At 36.6% G+C, this 18,221-nt stretch overlaps 1 protein-coding gene across 1 annotated transcript in view; it reads right to left on the reverse strand.

Annotated features, from left to right (window-relative positions):
• Nucleotides 1–17,865, reverse strand: part of LOC116065207 (interferon-induced very large GTPase 1-like) — a 32,577-nt gene extending 14,712 nt beyond the window's left edge. Inside the window, exons 1-13 of the mRNA XM_035997050.1 lie at nucleotides 17,789–17,865; nucleotides 17,177–17,292; nucleotides 16,341–16,934; nucleotides 15,165–15,199; nucleotides 14,711–14,819; nucleotides 14,454–14,494; nucleotides 13,981–14,121; nucleotides 12,386–12,472; nucleotides 11,928–12,039; nucleotides 11,776–11,810; nucleotides 10,737–10,848; nucleotides 10,585–10,619; nucleotides 6,976–10,479 (exon numbers count right to left, since the gene is read on the reverse strand). Of these exons, the coding sequence (XP_035852943.1) occupies nucleotides 6,976–10,479; nucleotides 10,585–10,619; nucleotides 10,737–10,848; nucleotides 11,776–11,810; nucleotides 11,928–12,039; nucleotides 12,386–12,472; nucleotides 13,981–14,121; nucleotides 14,454–14,494; nucleotides 14,711–14,819; nucleotides 15,165–15,199; nucleotides 16,341–16,934; nucleotides 17,177–17,264 (4,893 nt within the window). The 5' untranslated portion in view covers nucleotides 17,265–17,292; nucleotides 17,789–17,865. The remainder of the gene's footprint in view (nucleotides 1–6,975; nucleotides 10,480–10,584; nucleotides 10,620–10,736; nucleotides 10,849–11,775; nucleotides 11,811–11,927; nucleotides 12,040–12,385; nucleotides 12,473–13,980; nucleotides 14,122–14,453; nucleotides 14,495–14,710; nucleotides 14,820–15,164; nucleotides 15,200–16,340; nucleotides 16,935–17,176; nucleotides 17,293–17,788) is intronic.
• Nucleotides 17,866–18,221: the final 356 nt, after the last annotated feature.

Here is an 18,221-nt window from a genome sequence, read left to right on the forward strand (position 1 = left end):
GAGTCTGAGCGAGTCAGCTTGATGCCACCACTGTCAGGTAGAGACCCTTTCCGGACGTCTCCATCATAAAACTGTCTGTCAATGCGAGAGAGGCGGGGCAGAGTGACAAATCCAGACTGCAGACCTGCAAACAGACAGAAGAAGAAAACCCACTCAAGTCACTGAAATGATCTGAACTAATGACACGACATAATGAAAACATCTTAGAGACTCTTTTAACTTTGAACCAGAATAATCCCAATGTATGTATGTTACAAAGAATGTTTATGGCCATGTGTAGTAGGTGGATTTTAGAGTGACGTCTTTGAATTTAAAGTTATGTTTTTGCTACATTTTCAACTTTAAGTCACTTTGCAAAGTATAAACCTCAGACTACACTTGGAAGGACATCCAGCCTAAAACAGAATTGACATTCTACTATTATAGTGATTTAAAAAGTAAAATCATTTTTTACAATCAACACCTCTGAGCTGGAAATCAGTTAATGAAGACTGTATGGGCTCATCAAGTTACTCTTTGAGATATTAGCTACAATCACAATTATTTAATTTAAAGTAAATCTGAAAAGTCCCCATACCCCGATACACTACAATACTGTGTTAGTGTGACTGTTATTACTCACATCATTGACTGTTCATAGAGCAGCTCCAGGATAGAAGACATCATCACTACAGTCGGTCTCTCTCGGTCAGTTTAAAGGAATTTAAAAAATCAATCAACCTTGACCAGGACAGCATTATTGGAATCAAATATGTTGATAGAATTGACTTGACAGTCCTCAAAATGCAAATCGACAATCTTCAGTCATGTTTGGAGATGTATTTTTGTAGCTTTCGACTGCCAAAAATCCCACTCACAATCTAAAATACAATGATTCTGACAACATACTACTGATTCATATTAAAAAGAAACTGATGAAGAGGAAATAATGTGGAGCCTTTAAGTACAAGCTTTTAAATAGAGGTCATTTAAGTCTGGAAATGTAATCCCTTCACCACAGGGGGGCAGTATCTAACAATCAAGTAACCCACTGCTGAAACTTCCCTGCAGAGAAGGACTGAGTTTTCTGTCTCCTGGACTGACTTAAATCAACTTAAATGGACAGTTTACTCCAAAATCCAAACAATTATTTTACCTCTAACTTGGCAGATATTTCCGACACTGGGCAACTTACAAAAAGGCCTCAAGCTGGAACGTGTTAATAAAGTTGTTCTTTATACTACAAGTGTTGCTGGTGTTTTCTCTTTTATCCTTTCTCCATGCTCCTTGGAAGTGGGAGAAGTTGTGCCAGAAATCTCGACTCTGCGTCTACAGTCTGGTAAAGACTGAATGATGTTCAGTTAAAAAACGTTTGAATCGTTAAATTGTGAAGAATAATACCTGTATAGAACATTGTGAAAAATTCTAATTATTATAAAATGCCCTAATGAATAGCCAATTGGCCCAGTATACCTAGTTTAAAATGCTCCTTTAAAATGTGTGGAAAACTTATATAAAGAACTGAGAGCACATGAAAAGAGAAATGGAAACAATGACCTAGAGAAGGACTGAGTTTTCTGTCTCCTGGACTGACTTGAATCGACTTAAATGGACAGTTTACCCCAAAATCAAAAAAAATAGTTTTCCTCCTCCTGAGACCCAGCCCATTAACTTATGTCCACTGTAGTGGACATTTGAGTTTCATCCCTCTTCTTGGAATCTTTTGTGCAAGTCTCTTAATTCCTGATGTACTGTACAGAGGACATCCTGGGCTTTTCAGTGATATGTCATTTGATTGGCTGGGAGGCCGGGCACCGCCTCTATCTTTCATTTCAAAATGGACGGCACAAGCACATTTTATGGAAAGATGAGGTGAGTCAAATATTGTTTGTCTATGGTTTTGTTCTATGATAATCATATATTTTCTTGTTCATGAAGGTGTTAGGAATCATATATTTAGTTCTGATAGCAACTAAATTATGTATCTTTTGAAAAATTTGCCATTTTATGAATGTCAATTATAGTGGACATCAGGACTATCTTCATGTAAATAAAGATGTAAAACCTACTGATGACAAATAACTCCCATCATTCTTCAGTTCACTGACTCTATACCAGCTCCACATCACTCAGTTTGGGCAAAAAAAATGCACATTGATAACATAGAAGTTAACATAGAACATAGAAGTTAAACTAAACAACAGATTTTGCACAAAGACATTATTTATAATTCTGGATATTAGAAGAGTTTAGGTAGAGCAGAAGTGTAATTAAACAAAATAACAAAACTCATATTAATGTAGATATAATAAGAGATTGGTTAAAATGAGATTAGTGTGACATAGATGAACACTTCAAATACTTCAGAAATATAAAGCATCCTTTAACAATTATTGCTGATATATTCCTTAACATAAACATTCAAATTCAAAAGTAGAAAGTTCCAGCATACAAAATACAAAACAATATTAGTTTGCTATGGTTTCAGATGAGATTTTTAGAAAACACATGGCATCCATTCCTTATTGGATAAACATTTCAGCATTTCTAAAATCACGTCTTTCCATAATGTTGAACTTCAGAACTTCAAATTTAATGTTTTTTGATTTAACATAACAGTTTGATTAATATTCTCTCCCTCTCTAAAAAACAATTAATATATATATATATATATCTTGGAAATTTATACATAGAAGTGATAACATGTGTATGTTGTTACATTATAACTTTCTAGTGAGTTCAACATAAAACATTTTTTTTTTATATCCAATCAGTTCCCCACCCCAATTATTAAACAAAAAACTACATCTAAAACAGTCAAAATATGTAACAAAAAAAAGAGTTCAAATTTTTACATAATATCTGACAATGTTTTCCTGGAATAAAGTTTTATGTAATTGAACTGTCACATCCAGTTTTTGTGCATCCTGTAAAATAATAATGCAATAGGAGTCACTTTCAATCAAACAGAGACCCATTTGGTCCATTTGTCTTTGTCTTGTCTAATTTCCCTGTTAACCTATTATTACTTAGAAACACATATCCTAAACTTACATATTGTTTTGTTCCTTTACTAAAATAAGCATTTATCTGTAAACTCTGATTTGTTATTCTTTGATTTGTAAATAACTATCATGATTTTTAGTAGGGTCTTGGTTGTTTAAGCTCACTCACAGGTTGAACATTTCATCCAGACTTTTAATAGCTTCTTCTTTAGAGTGTGTTTTCCACTCACTGGGAATTTCCCCATCGTCCTGGAATTTTTTTGTTATAATATTGTTAAAGTTCCTTCTGAAATCAACACACAAACCATGTCCAATCTCCACCAGGGTAAAAACTTCCATCACTCGCAACATTTGTTGTGCAGAAATCAACACTCAGTATCTCTGTGTTTCTGTAGTGAACACCATTGACTGCAACAGATCGATGAAAGGGCACGCTGTGGTCACCAGGACTGTGATCTTCCAATGTGTTGGTACAAACAGCTGCACAGAATGGACACGTTACCCAGCAACAGTTACACAGCTGATCAATGAGGATTTGATCAGGCTTCATCCTGAATTCCTTCATCTTATCCAGTGAGAGGCTGCTCACTTCCTCTATGACAGATTCAAGGCCTTTCTGTGTCTCTTCTTTAAGAAAGTCAAAATTGTTTATGTCACTGAAGTTTTGACAACAGAAGGTGTTGAATGTTAGCTGATCTTTTAACAAACTGGATAGAAAACCTGGTCTCCTCATAATGCTCATTAATAACAGAAGAGTGTAAACACCAATGACTTTATGAAGGCTCTGTTTATTACAGTAAAAGAAAATAACCCTTTTTTTACACAGACTGATATTTCTGTTAGTAATTATGGATATCATTATATTGTAGCAATAACAGGAGTCTAATTAAGCAAACAACAAAAACAATCCCAATATGGTAGTAGTAGGAGTGATAAGTAGCAGTAAAAAGATCATTTAAAATTAGATGAAGTATAAAATAGTTGAATATTCCAACTACTTAGAAACATAAAGCATCATTCATCATCATCTTGGAGAAAAACATACAAAGTAGTAAACAAATAACTAAATAAAAAACAAAATATGAAGATAAATATTTGTGTAAAAACAATTTTCAGAAATTGGACAACAGCTAAAAGGTGGACAAAACAAATGAAAAGGATTTCATTCTCTTTTACACTATCCATCAACTTCTCACAGCTCTTTACCTTTTATGTAGAAGTCTCACTTATAAGTTTCATGTATTTTTTATAGTCAATAACACTTCATCAAACAATCTCATAAGTCCACCTTATAACTCATTCTTTATATTAGTTATGTTACATAAATTCTTTTAAAATCCCTCAAAAACAGTTTACAAAAAATGAAATTACAGAGACATTTATATAAAACTAAATTAGTATCAATACTAAACTTGTTGTTTGTTATGATGCCTTTTAATGAGATCTCCTGGTTTGAATGAATTTAATTACACATCTTTCAACTTGTCTCAGCTCAGCATCCTCCACCTTTCTTCACTCTTTAAAGGGGAACTATGCAGTTTTTTTTTTTTTTTTTTTTTTTTTAGCTTAATCTACCTTAACTGAACAGCTTCGGAGTCATTGGAATGGTTATATGATTTTTTTTCGGGTTGAATGGTAGTCGTTTCGCTTCCCCCCTAGCGCCTGTGAGCAGAAAAACCACCCTTGCAACTTTGGGCCGGCAAGCCGCCGGCTTCAGCGTCAGGAAGTACCGCGTACACACTATCGTCATGGCTGAGCCGGCAAAAAAGAAGCAGAAAGCTAGGAAAGCATTGTTGGAGGAACAGAGAAAGAGGAAACAGCAGACTGACTGAGTAAGTTTTTACACAGTGTTGCCAAATATCTATTCCGAAGCTGTAGGGGGAGCTCTATAGAGAAACATACGAGCAAAAAGGGAGAAACCAGAGAAGAAACTGCCAAAATAGTGCCCCTTTAAAGCTATAGCGCGTAGTTTGTGTCTCCCCCATGAAGAATTCTAAGTAATGACAAAACTGTCAGCGTGTCCACATAATAAAAGCCTTCTGTGATCGCCATCAGATTTAAACAACTGTTTAAAGAAAATTGTGATGCATCTTGTATTTAAAAAATACACATCTTTGGATGACTAAAATATCTCAGAAATAATTATATACACTGATCTTATTTCTAAGCCCACTCAGAAGTTTCATCTCATGTCTGTTTAATGAGATGTTCACATAAAAGTAAAAAGGTAAAAACTGAAGTAAAATCTTCGCTTACATCCCTGTTTATAGAGGAATGAAAAATACATCCATTATATGTAATATGACAACTTAGAAACTCCATTCCTTCTTTGAATAACTTTTTCTTTAAATATTCACATACACATTGCATTTTCATCATCTTGTAAAATAAAGAAAAAACATTTCAAATTAAACAAAAACTTAAATCTGATTTGTCTGATCCTTTAATGACTAACAAACATGCTAATTGTTATGACAAACGCTGTTTTCTTTGCTTCAGGACATTTTCAGGAATCCTTCCTACTTAATGTTATACTGCACCTCACTCTCTACTTAAAACAAATAAAATACATAGTGATTAAATTATAGACGGTGGCTGTTTAATTCATTTTGGAATCATTGTGTCTTCATTATTGCTACTGTTGCACTTCAATCAAATAAATAATTACTTTTTTTCTTCTTCTAAACAGCTAAAGGAACTTAGGGCTTTCTGTTACTTTGAGTAGGGTCGTGGTTGTTTCTGGCTCACTCCCAGATTGTACATGTAGACTTTCAATAGCTTCTTGTTTCTTGTGTTTTCTCCACTCACTGGGAATTTCTCCTCTTCCCTGGAATTTTAATTTATAGTGGTCTTCCAGTTGTTTTTGAAATTGACAGACAAACCATTTCCAGTATGTCAGCTTAGACTCATCAGGAGTAATCTGCCATGTAGCATACTTCTCCCCAGCCTTTTGATACTCTTTAAAAGGAATACTCTCATCTGAATCATAATGGGGGTAGAAACTTTTATCACTTGCAACTAATGTTGTGCAGAAATCGATGACCAGTTCCACCGTGCCTCTAAAGTGCCATCCTTTAATACCAGAGGGGCGATGGAAAGGGACATTGTGTTTGTCAGGACTGTGGTCTTCCAATGTGTTGGTACAGACAGCTGCACAGAATGGACACGTTACCCAGCAACAGTTACACAGCTGATCAATGAGGATTTGATCAGGCTTCATCCTGAATTCCTTCATCTTATCCAGTGAGAGGCTGCTCACTTCCTCTATGACAGATTCAAGGCCTTTCTCTGTCTCTTCTTTAAGAAAGTCAAAATTGTTTATGTCACTGAAGTTTTGACAACAGAAGGTGTTGAATGTTAGCTGATCTTTTAACAAACTGGAAAATTCCTTCACCCACATGTCTGGGTCTCCTCTTTGTGTTTTGACTTTCTCTGTTGCATCAAATAAAGCTCGACTCAGAAGGTTTTTGATGTCTTCAACATTTTTCTTGAGTATATTCCGTGCTTTATCTTTGTTGTCTGTGAAGATGTATTTCTGTACTTCCTCTTTTATAAAGGCCTCTACTTGGTTCCTTGGGTGTCTGATGTAGGTGATAAAACCATCAAAGTCTTCTTTCTCAGCCAGTGACTTCAACACATGTTTCTCCAAGTTCAGCCTGTTCCCACTGAATGCTGGGAAAGTGCACTTCATCTCTCCAGCGAGATCAATGGCAGTCTTGTTACAGACAGCCTCAACAGTGGAAACCTTCAGTTTTTCACACATCAGTTCTCCAAGCACAACAGCAGATGAGCTTCCTTTGCAGAAGCTTCTGAAAATGTTGTAATATTGCATTTTCTTGCTTTCTACGTAACTGAGTGCATCATTGTTTTCTTTAAATTTCTTGTGAGACTCTGAAAGCCAACTCTCTGCTCTGTGAAACACATACAGTAAGAGATCAACTGTAAACTCCTTCTTTAGAGCATATTTTATCTCTAATTTAAATGCTGTGACCTTTTTTTTCACATTGTTGGCCAGTTCTTGCAAGTAAGTCAGACTGTAGCCTCTTATAGTGACAGGTTTGCTCTTAATTGCATCAAGCGACTGTTTTTCAACATCGTTAATGAGGGATCTGATCAATTGCTGTTCATAGTGACCTGTCAACTGAAAGTAAAATTTTCCTATTTTGTTTGAATGTGATACATAATGACTGTAATCACCAACCTCTGATATGTTTTTGTATTTGCCACTTCTTTCAGAAGCATTAATTAGAGACCATTCAAAACCAAGCTCCTGAAGAATAGTTGACTGATCATCTTTCAAGTTGATGTCCTCAATAGGTTTTGTATCTGCAGTTAGTTCCCTAACCCAGCCACTCCAGACAGAGTTGAAGTGCTTCTTGAGTTCCTCTTCATCTTTTGCCTTGTCCTTTAACTGATGAGCGAGCTCTTTGCTCTTTTGTAGCAGCTTGTTCTCAAACTCTGTCTTCTTATCATCCAGCTTTTTACAAGCATTCTTCTGCTGGATGACTTCATCCAGTTTTCTTTTAACTCCTCTCACTTGTTCATCATGAAACTCCTTGATTTTGTTTTCAAATTGTCCTCGCCACTGAACCAACATTTCTTTGTCTTTGTCATCATCAAAGTATGTTGTCATTGCTTGTTTGATTTCTTCATAGGTTTTGTTCATTTCTTTATTAAGATAATCGGACTCTACCTTGTCAAAGTTTCCATTTTCAATTCTGGTATAAAGCCTGTTCTCAATGGTCAACATGTTGCTCCTCAGGGTCCAGGTCCAGTTCCCATACTTGACCTCAAGTTTTCTGTACACTGCAATTTCAAGTGTGTTTTTGAAACTGAAAACAAAGTTTTCGTTCATCAGGGCGTTCCACAGGTCATTAATTTTGCCTTTGAATTGTGAAAGAGTAGTCCCAGCAGACTGTGAAGCTTTAGAGAGGATGAAGGTCTTCAGCTCTTGGATGCTCTCACTGTAACCTGGATTTGGAGGAGCCATAGGTGGACTCCCCTCCCATAGTTGGGCAAAGTATTTCACATCTTTCTGCACATCAAATGCAATGACGTCACTGAAACACTCAGCATCACAGACCTCTTCTTTGGCTGCTAGTTTGGCCATCTGGTCCAGTTTTTCTTGCAGCCGTCTCTTTCCATCCAAGTTTTTCTCTGCAGCTGCAATATCTGTAACATTCTGGTGAACAAACACACAACTTGGAGAAAGTTCAACTTTCTTCATCCTCATGAACGCCTGGACAACAATCTGCAGAACATCTTGCATCTCAGCTGGATTCTCTCCCATGATGTTGATCAGTGTCATGTTTCCCAGACCAACAACAAATGTTGCCAGTTCATTGTCGTGTTGAAGAGTGGCGTTACCTTCCAACTCAAGAGCACGCAGTCCTTCAGTGTCCACCACTAGAACATAGTCAAACTGAAAGTCTTTCTTCATCTCCTCTGACACTTTGACCAGCTGCATGAAGGCACCCTTGGTGCACCTGCCAGCACTCACTGTAAACTGTAACCCAAACATGGCATTCAGCATTGTTGATTTTCCACTGCTTTGTACGCCTAGAACAGACAAAACAAAAACTCTCTTGTCGCCCAGTTTCTTTATGACTTCATCTAAAAGACTAGAGATCCAAGTCAAAGGCACATGACCTGCATCACCATCCATCAGCTCCATTGGGTGTCCTGATATCATCAGCTCTGCAGCCAGCTCAGGGTATTTAGACCAGTCAGTCTGTCCCCTCTTTGTTCGTTTCTGCAGAGATGCATGTGCTTCATAGATCTGTCCCATTTCTCTAAAGATGTGCTCCAAGCCAAAAGTTGCTGACTGTAATTCTGTTGATATTTGATCAAGCTCAGTTTGCTTTCTTCTTAACAGATCAGATTTGTCATGCTTCTTCTCCTTCTTCAAAGCCAAGACCTCAGACCACTTTTCATCATAGCTTTGGAGAATTGAAGTAAGATCATCTGCGGAGAGGGCATCTATTAAGATCTGAGTCCACTTCAGAAAATACTTCTTGTCTGTTGATGGCAATGATGAGAGGCTTTCAATGAACAACTTCATCAGTTCACTACAGGAAGCAGTGCATTGATCTCGTCGTATTTGCATCAGTTCCTGTTGCTTTTGACATTTCTCCTTCTCAATGTGTCCTTTGAGGTGATACAGTTCTTTGTTTGTTCTGCACCACTTATGCCACAGTTGGCCTTGACAAGGGAGAAATTCATCTTTGATCTTTGAAACTACCAACTTTTCAAGCAAATTCATTATTTGCTTTGCAGCAGATTTCCCATTTTTGCAGTCATTGTCATCTTCATCCACTCTGATTCCAGAGACCTCAGTCATGGTTTCAAGCTGGAAGGATGCATGTGGTCCAGATAAAATGTCTCCAATGATTTTTTTAAGTTCTTCAGAAACATCTGACAGGCTTCTGTCCTTTAGACCCATTTTGTATTTTCCTTTTTTCATCTTAACTACACCATGATCATTATCAGCAATAAGAATAATGAGAGGCTTCTGAGACTTGAGAAAGGCTGAGATTCCAGTGAGAATTGCAGAACTTTTGTCACCTTTTTCCAGAGTTGGTACAAGAACTACATTGACTGAAGATTTTTCCATCAGTATGTCACGCTGTTTTTCAAATGACAGAGCATCACCATGAAGATTACAGAAGGCAATGCAGTCAGTGAAGGTATCATTGGGTTTTCCAGCAGGGCAGTACCAGGCAATCTCTGCCACACCATCCATCAGATGACGAGACTTGGTGCTACCTGGACAGTTTCTGTGGAAGAAGGTGTTGTGACGGTCGTTGATCAAAGTGTTCATCAGCTGAGATTTAGACAGAGATAGTGAACCCAGGCGGAGAAATGACACCATGGCTGTCTCAGCTTTGCAGATGGGCAAACTCTTCATGGTGACAATGTTTGAATTATCTTTGAATTTGGTTATCTTCCAGCTTTTTCTTATTTGTCTGAATGTCCACAGAGGACAGTCAATATCCACTGTGACTGGGTCAGGAACAAGCAACGGTAAGGCGTACTGACATTGTGATAGCTTTGTAATCATGTTCTGCTTAAAAAAGCTGTCTGAGCAGTGAAATACTGCCATTTGAACATCCATTGGATGTACATGAGTCTGTTTTGATTGATCACAGTCTACAGTGTTGCTTAAAAGATCATCTAAATCTAAGTCATCATTGTCTGTCTCAACAGTGTCAGACTCTGGATCAGGCTTTGAATGACTCACCTCAGGACTGTCTTGTCTTACAGGAATATATCTGGCTCTGTAGTCTAAAATCAACAACCTCTGAAGAAAAGTATGAGCTAGATCTTTCTCAGATGTGTCATGGTCCTGTTTCACAGGTGGAACTATTTTAAGAAAATCTGCTGGTGTCAACTTCTGTTGATATTTGTCTTGAAGGTGAAGTCTGTCAAACAGTGTTTCAGTTTCTCTTTGATATTCTTTTTTCTTGTTGATCTCTTCAGAAATCTCCACTGACTGCTGCAAATAAGTAAATAAACATGTACTCTATGATAAATATGAACATACAATACAACGGGATATACAGTGAATAGTCTTAAGATTTAGTAAATGAAGTATTCTTACCTCCTCGTTTCCACTTGTATCTTTATCTGAGCTACCTGCAGCAAAATGATGAACTGCATTAGAAAAGGGTCAGAGCAATTTGTTTCTGTAACTAGCTCTATTCTTGAGTTGTTCATGTTATTGTACTATTAAAGTATTTATTAAAATGTTACCTTCATCAGTTGTTTCAGATAGTTCAGGCTTGTTTTCAGATTCTCCTCCTACTGTTGTGTTGTCTTCATTCTTTGATTGTTCACCATCACCAGATTCATCTCCTGGATCACACTAAGTGAACAAATCATTTCATTTAACATTAGTTAACCAGGTTAGAACCAGTGAGATTATAACAATTCAGAGAACAACAAACAAAAAATAAAAGCGAGTGTTTTTTTACAGTACTATGGAACTTCAATTTTCTCAGGAACAAGCAACGGTAAGACATACTGACATTGTGATAGCTTTGAAATCATGTTCTGCTTAAAAAAGCTGTCTGAGCAGTGAAATACTGCCATTTGAACATCCATTGGATGCACATGAGTCTGTTTTGATTGATCAAAGTCTACATTTGTTCTTAAAAGATCATCTTAATCTAAGTCATCATTGTCTGTCTCAACAGTGTCAGACTCTGGATCAGGTTGTAAATGACTCCCCTCAGGACTGTCTTGTCTTACAGGAATATATCTGGCTCTGTAGTCTAACATCAACAACCTCTGAAGAAAAGTATGAGCTAGATCTGGGATGTCAAACTCATTTTCACTAAGTGCCACACTGGAAATGACGATCACAATAAGGGCCAGACATGTTGAGTTCATAGACATGCTTATATTTAGCAAAAAAAAGTCAATTAACTTTGTATTATTGCATGTCTCATTCAGCTTTCTCACATACAGTTTGGTCGACATAAAACCCTAAAAAAGTCAGCAAAAAAGTTTCTTAGCCATCGTAGAATTTAGCAAGTCATGAAAAACAAACATTATATTTTTAAAAGCAGCTGCCACCCAGCCGACTCACAACAACCTGTTTCACAGCCTGAATGTTAAAAAACTCTCTGCTTCTGCGGGGAATTCTGAGTCTTAACCCTAACCCACAGCTCACACATGAATCAGGTGCAAGTGTGAATGCCTGTGGGTGTGTTTGTATATCTGGTTGTCATACAATACAACGGGATATACAGTAAATAGTCTTAAGATTTAGTACATGAAGTATTCTTACCTCCTCGTTTCCACTTGTATCTTTATCTGAGCTACCTGCAGCAAAATGATGAACTGCATTAGAAAAGGGTCAGAGCAATTTGTTTCTGTAACTAGCTCTATTCTTGAGTTGTTCATGTTATTGTACTATTAAAGTATTTATTAAAATGTTACCTTCATCAGTTGTTTCAGATAGTTCAGGCTTGTTTTCAGATTCTCCTCCTACTGTTGTGTTGTCTTCATTCTTTGATTGTTCACCATCACCAGATTCATCTCCTGGATCACACTAAGTGAACAAATCATTTCATTTAACATTAGTTAACCAGGTTAGAGAATTTGAGATTAAGAATGTCTTCATTAGTAAGTGAGACAAGAAAACAGCAACAAGATGAATGTACAACACTCAAATCAATATCACACAGTGATGCACCAATTCAGTAAAAGACTACAAAACATAAAAACAAGATCAAATTATATGCACAGTTTAAATCATTGTCTGTGAAGAAGTGTTTATTCAGGTCTAAGACTTCAAATCTGATCTGACTAACCTCAGAAAATAGAGTTAGTTTTAGAAAACAGATGCTGCTCTATAATGATGATCACTAATGAAGGTGAAACAATCTTATCTTTACCTTGATTTCAGCTGAATTCTCCTCCGACTCCTCTACTGCAGAGTTACATGAGAAACACAGATTGAACAAGATCAAAATAAAAATAAAAACATTGGATTAGCTAACCATCCTATGTTCATTATATTTAATACAATTCAATGTTGGATTATAAAATAATTCTGGAGTCAATGTTACCAGGGTTGGAAGGGACACAATCTCACCACAATATAACATTTAGGCCAGAATGAAATATTGAAGTTTTATAGTTCTTCTCAGTTGCTTTTGCACAAACATTAAATAAAAATCTTGATTTCTTAAAACACTGTGTGCACTCAAAGCAATAGGTGTTTTTCACACAACAGTTAATGCATTTATTTTTGCTCTCGAACAAAAGTCAAATGTTTAAGTACAACTGTATCCTCAAATGATCCAGTGATGCTCTGCGTTAGCCTCTGGGATGTACAAATATACTGTATGTGATATACTTGGTCAGACTGAGAGGTGGACACAAATAAACAGACAAAGTGAGGACAGATACATTCTAATGACAGAGACATGTAGGTGAGGGCTGTAACATGCAAGAAGATGTCAGTGTGTATTGTAAAGGCAAATATTTGATGGTGTGACCAGATGGACAGTAGTGTTTGGATAGCTGGTATTTGATTATTCTGTACTCTCTTTGTTTTCTTTTACATTACTTTCAAGTGATGAAGGAAAATACTTCATTTCAAGAAAAGGTTCTCATTCAAAATCATTTTTAATAAAAGTAGCCTACTTGTCCTGCAGAAAAATGCCCTCTATAACTGATATAGTATTATAAATGACAGTATTAGATTGTTAATACTGATATATCAATATAGAAGAGGCATTTTCTTGTTGAAGCTGGTTGAGGTGGAGCTAGTTTTCATTACTTTATACACAGTTAGAATCCAGTGGTTTCCAACCTAAAGGTTAACCTCCTCTAAAGGATCAACAAATAAAGCATAAAATACATCATTTGGTCAGTTAACTATTCCAGGTTTAGCATATTTAGTTGAGATTTATTTTGCAATAATGAATTGTGTATTGAGAAAGTTAATTGTTCAGCAAAATGCATCTCCTCTTCATCAATTAGAGATAGTGGGCCCTATTTTAACAATCTAAGTGCACGTGCGTGAAGCGCCTGGCGCAGGTGCATTTAGGGCGTGTCCAAATCCACTTTTGCTAGTTTGACGGCGGAAAAAAGGGCCCGTGCGCCAGGCGCATGGTTCAAAAGGATTGTACTTAGTGTCTTCATTAATTCATAGGTGTGTTTTGGGCGTAACATGCAATTAACCAATCAGAGATCATCTCCCATTCCCTTTAAAAGCCAGGCGCGTTTGGACCTTGGCGCATTGCTATTATGATGGCGGATTGGCACCGTAATATTTTTATTTGTAATCTTTTGCATTTTTGTGTGCTGCTGCGCTTCCCTGTGTGTGTCAAGCATAGTGTGCCGCGCTGTGCATAAGCCTAGGAGCATTTTAGTAATTCCCTATTAAAATAACAATGAAATGCTGTGCGTTTTTAATAGTAATGTTCACTGTAAGCAATTTGTTTATGTAACTAGCTCTATTCATGAGTTGTTCATGTTATTGTACTATTAAAGTATTTATTAAAATGTTACCTTCATCAGTTGTTTCAGATAGTTCAGGCTTGTTTTCAGATTCTCCTCCTACTGTTGTGTTGTCTTCATTCTTTGATTGTTCACCATCACCAGATTCATCTCCTGGATCACACTAAGTGAACAAATCATTTCATTTAACATTAGTTAACCAGGTGAGAACCAGTGAGATTATAACAATTCAGAGAACAACAAACAAACAAAAAATAAAAGCTAGTTTTTTTTACTGTACTGTGGACCTTCAATTTTGTCCCGAGTAAAGTTATTATTATTATTATTATTATTACTATACTTATATCCAACCAGATAGTTCATGAAGTCAAACTCTGTTCACGTCTAAACTAAAAAGACAAATAGCTCCAATCTTCAGCTAAAATTGAACTGAAAAATACATAGCACTAAAAAAGAAACATGGCTGTATGACTACTGAGGACCAAACAATCTCACCTTCACCTCTGATTCAGCTGCACTCTCCTCCAGCTTGTCTACTGCAGGATAATGGAAGAACAAGCAGATACCAGGATCAGGCATGAAATACATTTTACATTGTTTTGATCAGTTGTACTATATTATACTATATACTATTCCAGATTAATAAGATTCATCTGCAACAATACTTGTATATTGACAGAGTTCACTGATCCACGAGATTTATCTCCTTTGCACAAAAACAGATATACCACAGATTTTCATTAAAATATTACCTTTCTCATTGTTTGCAGATGATACAGATGTGATTTCAGACTCTCCTCCTGTGTTGTCATCATTCTTCTCTGAGTGTTCACCTTCACCAGGTTCATTCACTGGATCACACTAAGAAAACACATCATTTCATTTAACCTTTAGTTCACCTGGTTAGAGCATCTGAGATTAAGAATGTCTTCATTAGTAAGTGAGACAAGAAAACAGCAACAAGATGAATGTACAACACTCAAATCAATATCACACAGTGATGCACCAATTCAGTAAAAGACTACAACAAATAAAAGCAAGGTCAAATTATATGTACAGTTTAAATCTCTGTCTGTGAAGAAGTGTTTATTCAGGTGTGAGACTTCAAATCTGATCTGACTAACCTCAGAAAATAGTTAGTTTTAGAAATCAGATGCTGCTCTATAATGATGATCACTAATGAAGGTGAAACAATCTCATCTTTACCTTGATTTCAGCTGAATTCTCCTCCAACTCCTCTACTGCAGAGTTACATGAGAAACACAGATTAAACAGGATCATGATTAGTTTTTAATATCAGTGGATCAGCTAACCATCACTATATTTGCAACTTCTCTGTTAAATTCTTTTGTTCTTTTTGCCTGCAGGTGATTTTATTATTTTTTACAGTTTTTCTTAGTTGCTTTGGCACAAATGTCAAATGAAAATTGTGATTCTCAAATTTAGTTTGGGGGTGCAACTTCAAAACACATTTCCACCACAGGGTTTTGTTGTATCCTTAAGTTTGTTTTGTTGTATCTTTGATGTATGTTTTTGTTCTTTTGATGTATTGTGATTATGGATGCATGTATTCCAGTTTATGTAATGTTCTTATGAAATAATAGATCACAGGAAGAATAGCTTCTGTTTAAGACAGACAGAAGATAATTCAAGATTCAAGATTCAAAGCTTTATTGTCTAATATGTTGCCATGTTAGAACATTTTTTGATTGAAGGCAGAGTGTGTGTGATGTGTCAGTAGCATGAGTTTTGTATATGTATTGCATTGGGAATGAAGGATTTGTTGTATAATGACTTTTTAGCCAGAGGCACTCTGAACCTTCTTCCTGATGGTAATAGCTCAAAGCTGTGGTGGAGGGGGTGGGAGGCATCCTGGATGTGGAAGTTGGATTTTCTTTCCACTGCATGTATATATGTATCTATGTATATAAAGATCAGATGGCTGTTTTTGTGGAATGCTTATGATCTTAACAGCTTGCCTGGCTATCCTAGCCAGCTTTCTCTTGCATTTGTTTGGTAGGAAGCTGTACCAAGATGTGATGTTGAAAGCGATGACAGACTGACTGGTATACTCTGGATAGAATGTCCTGTCTCACTTCAAATCCTTTAAGCCTTCTGAGGAGACACATGCGCTGTTGGGCCTTTTTGTAAATTGTGTGGAGATCTTAAACAAACAAATGATACTGAGCTTTATTTAGTTGTTAGACTATAAAATCCAGAGAGAAATATCTGACTCTTTAGCTGCTAAATGCTCCACTATGTTGACCAGCTAGTCTCTAACTGTGTCTGTCTGTTTGGTGCTGAGCAGGTACTGTACAGGGCTCTTAGAACTTGTTATCTTAAAACCGTTGCCTAAACAGTTAAACTAGACTAAAACCTCACCTCTTTGATTTTGCTGAAACACTGAGGAATCCATTGTTTCTTCTTTGTGGTCCAGCAGGTGTAGTTTCTGCTCTTCTTTTTCATCACACATCACTCCACTGTAGCAGTGGTGATCATTTTCAGAGACCATGATGTCTATTTTTTCCAGCAGAGCTATTATCTCTATTTCATCCATCATACTTCTTGTACATGTGTGGAATCTTTTTTCAACAAAACTGCTGTTTGCTCTCAGGTCTGTCAGGGCACTTTCAGAGTTTTCACCTGACTTATGAGTCACAACTGTCATTACATAAGCAAGTGATCCTTTCCCAAAAGTTTTTTCTAACCACTGCATTCCTGAACTGTAATGGTTGTTATGCAGACCATTTGGTAACAGTAAGAGAAATGCATGAATTTCCTGATTTAATGGGAATTTATCAATGTTTTGTAGACCAAGCATGTTAATGACAGAGATGTGCCGACCACTCAAATCATACAGTTTGGTTGAAAACTGTTCCATGTTAGTTTGTCCGTCATGGTCAAGTAAGATGTTTTTTGATCCAATCTCAACGGAATTCTTGTCACCAATTAACACAAGTGTGAGTTTAGGTATCACTGAAACAAAATAAACAGAATAAGATCACTATGTTACACTGCAGTAATCACTGAAACAGCATTGCAAAAGTTATAGTTTGCAGAAATGGAATGACGAAATAAAAGGTTAAACCTATTATCATATTCACATGATTAGTTAAATATGATTTAATTCCACACATCATTTAAAACTCAACTGAAATATAACTTATACAATCAATGTTCATGTTAATCAAATGTACAATCAATTGTTTAAATATTACCTTTCTCATTGGCTGCAGATGGTACAGATTTGGTTTCAGACTCTCCTCCTCCTCCAGCTGCTGTGTTGTCATCGTTGTCTTCCTCCATCTCATCTCTTCATCTTTACAGAGTCGTACTGTATGATGAAGCCATTGAGACAATACAACAATACAATATCACAGCAAATGCAATTTTTTGAATGAAGCTTACAGGAAATTCTATCTTGAAGCTTCCTCTATTTATTTACGTTATCTCTCTCTTCCTTATCCTGCTTCCAACTCCAACAGTTGACTGATGCAGATCGATGCAAGCCTCCTCTAACCCGTCCACCTCTAGTTTCATCAAAACCAGCACCCATGAGGTGCTCTTACCCCCTTTATTAACACCACCAGTGTCTAGACTCCAACTGAGATATTCCTGTACAGCTCAGGATACCCCCCTAAATCAACGATGTCACTATGGGATCTAATTGCCAAAGACTCCTCTCATATTTATTCACCTTTCCTGTTGTGCAATGTCAAACAATGTTTGATACCAAGTCTTTCCTGATTGAACTTAAGTTGCTTGAGAAGATCCACACACAAAATCAATACAATCAACATATACTGTACATACTGGTTGTTTAAACTCACCTTTTATTATGTCTCATTAGCTCTGCCTGGTCTGTGTAGATGTGGCTGCCTAGTCAGAAATCTTTCCTGTCCTATCCCTAGATATATAGAGAGAGACCAGAGGCTTGTTTAATTCTCGGTCCGCCCTTCACAAACCCCTCCCACCTCTCTGATCAAATCTGATATGATAGGTATGAGGAGCAGAGAACCTCTGCATGCACATGACTTGCAAATCATTAACAACAAATGTCAAAATTGAAAGTAAGACTACTGTAACTCAAGATTTACTCTAAACCATGTGACTTCAAGGAAAACAATTTATAGATTTTGGCAGGCTGAGGGTGTTTCTGGATTTATCCAACAACAGTCCAGCACAAACCACTGTCAACACTGAACACTTGTAACAAAACATAATAGACTCTATTAAAGCATGTTTATTTACAGAAGACAGCTC

The sequence above is a fragment of the Sander lucioperca genome, chromosome 21, assembly GCF_008315115.2.
Source record: "Sander lucioperca isolate FBNREF2018 chromosome 21, SLUC_FBN_1.2, whole genome shotgun sequence".
NCBI classification, from domain to species: domain Eukaryota; kingdom Metazoa; phylum Chordata; class Actinopteri; order Perciformes; family Percidae; genus Sander; species Sander lucioperca.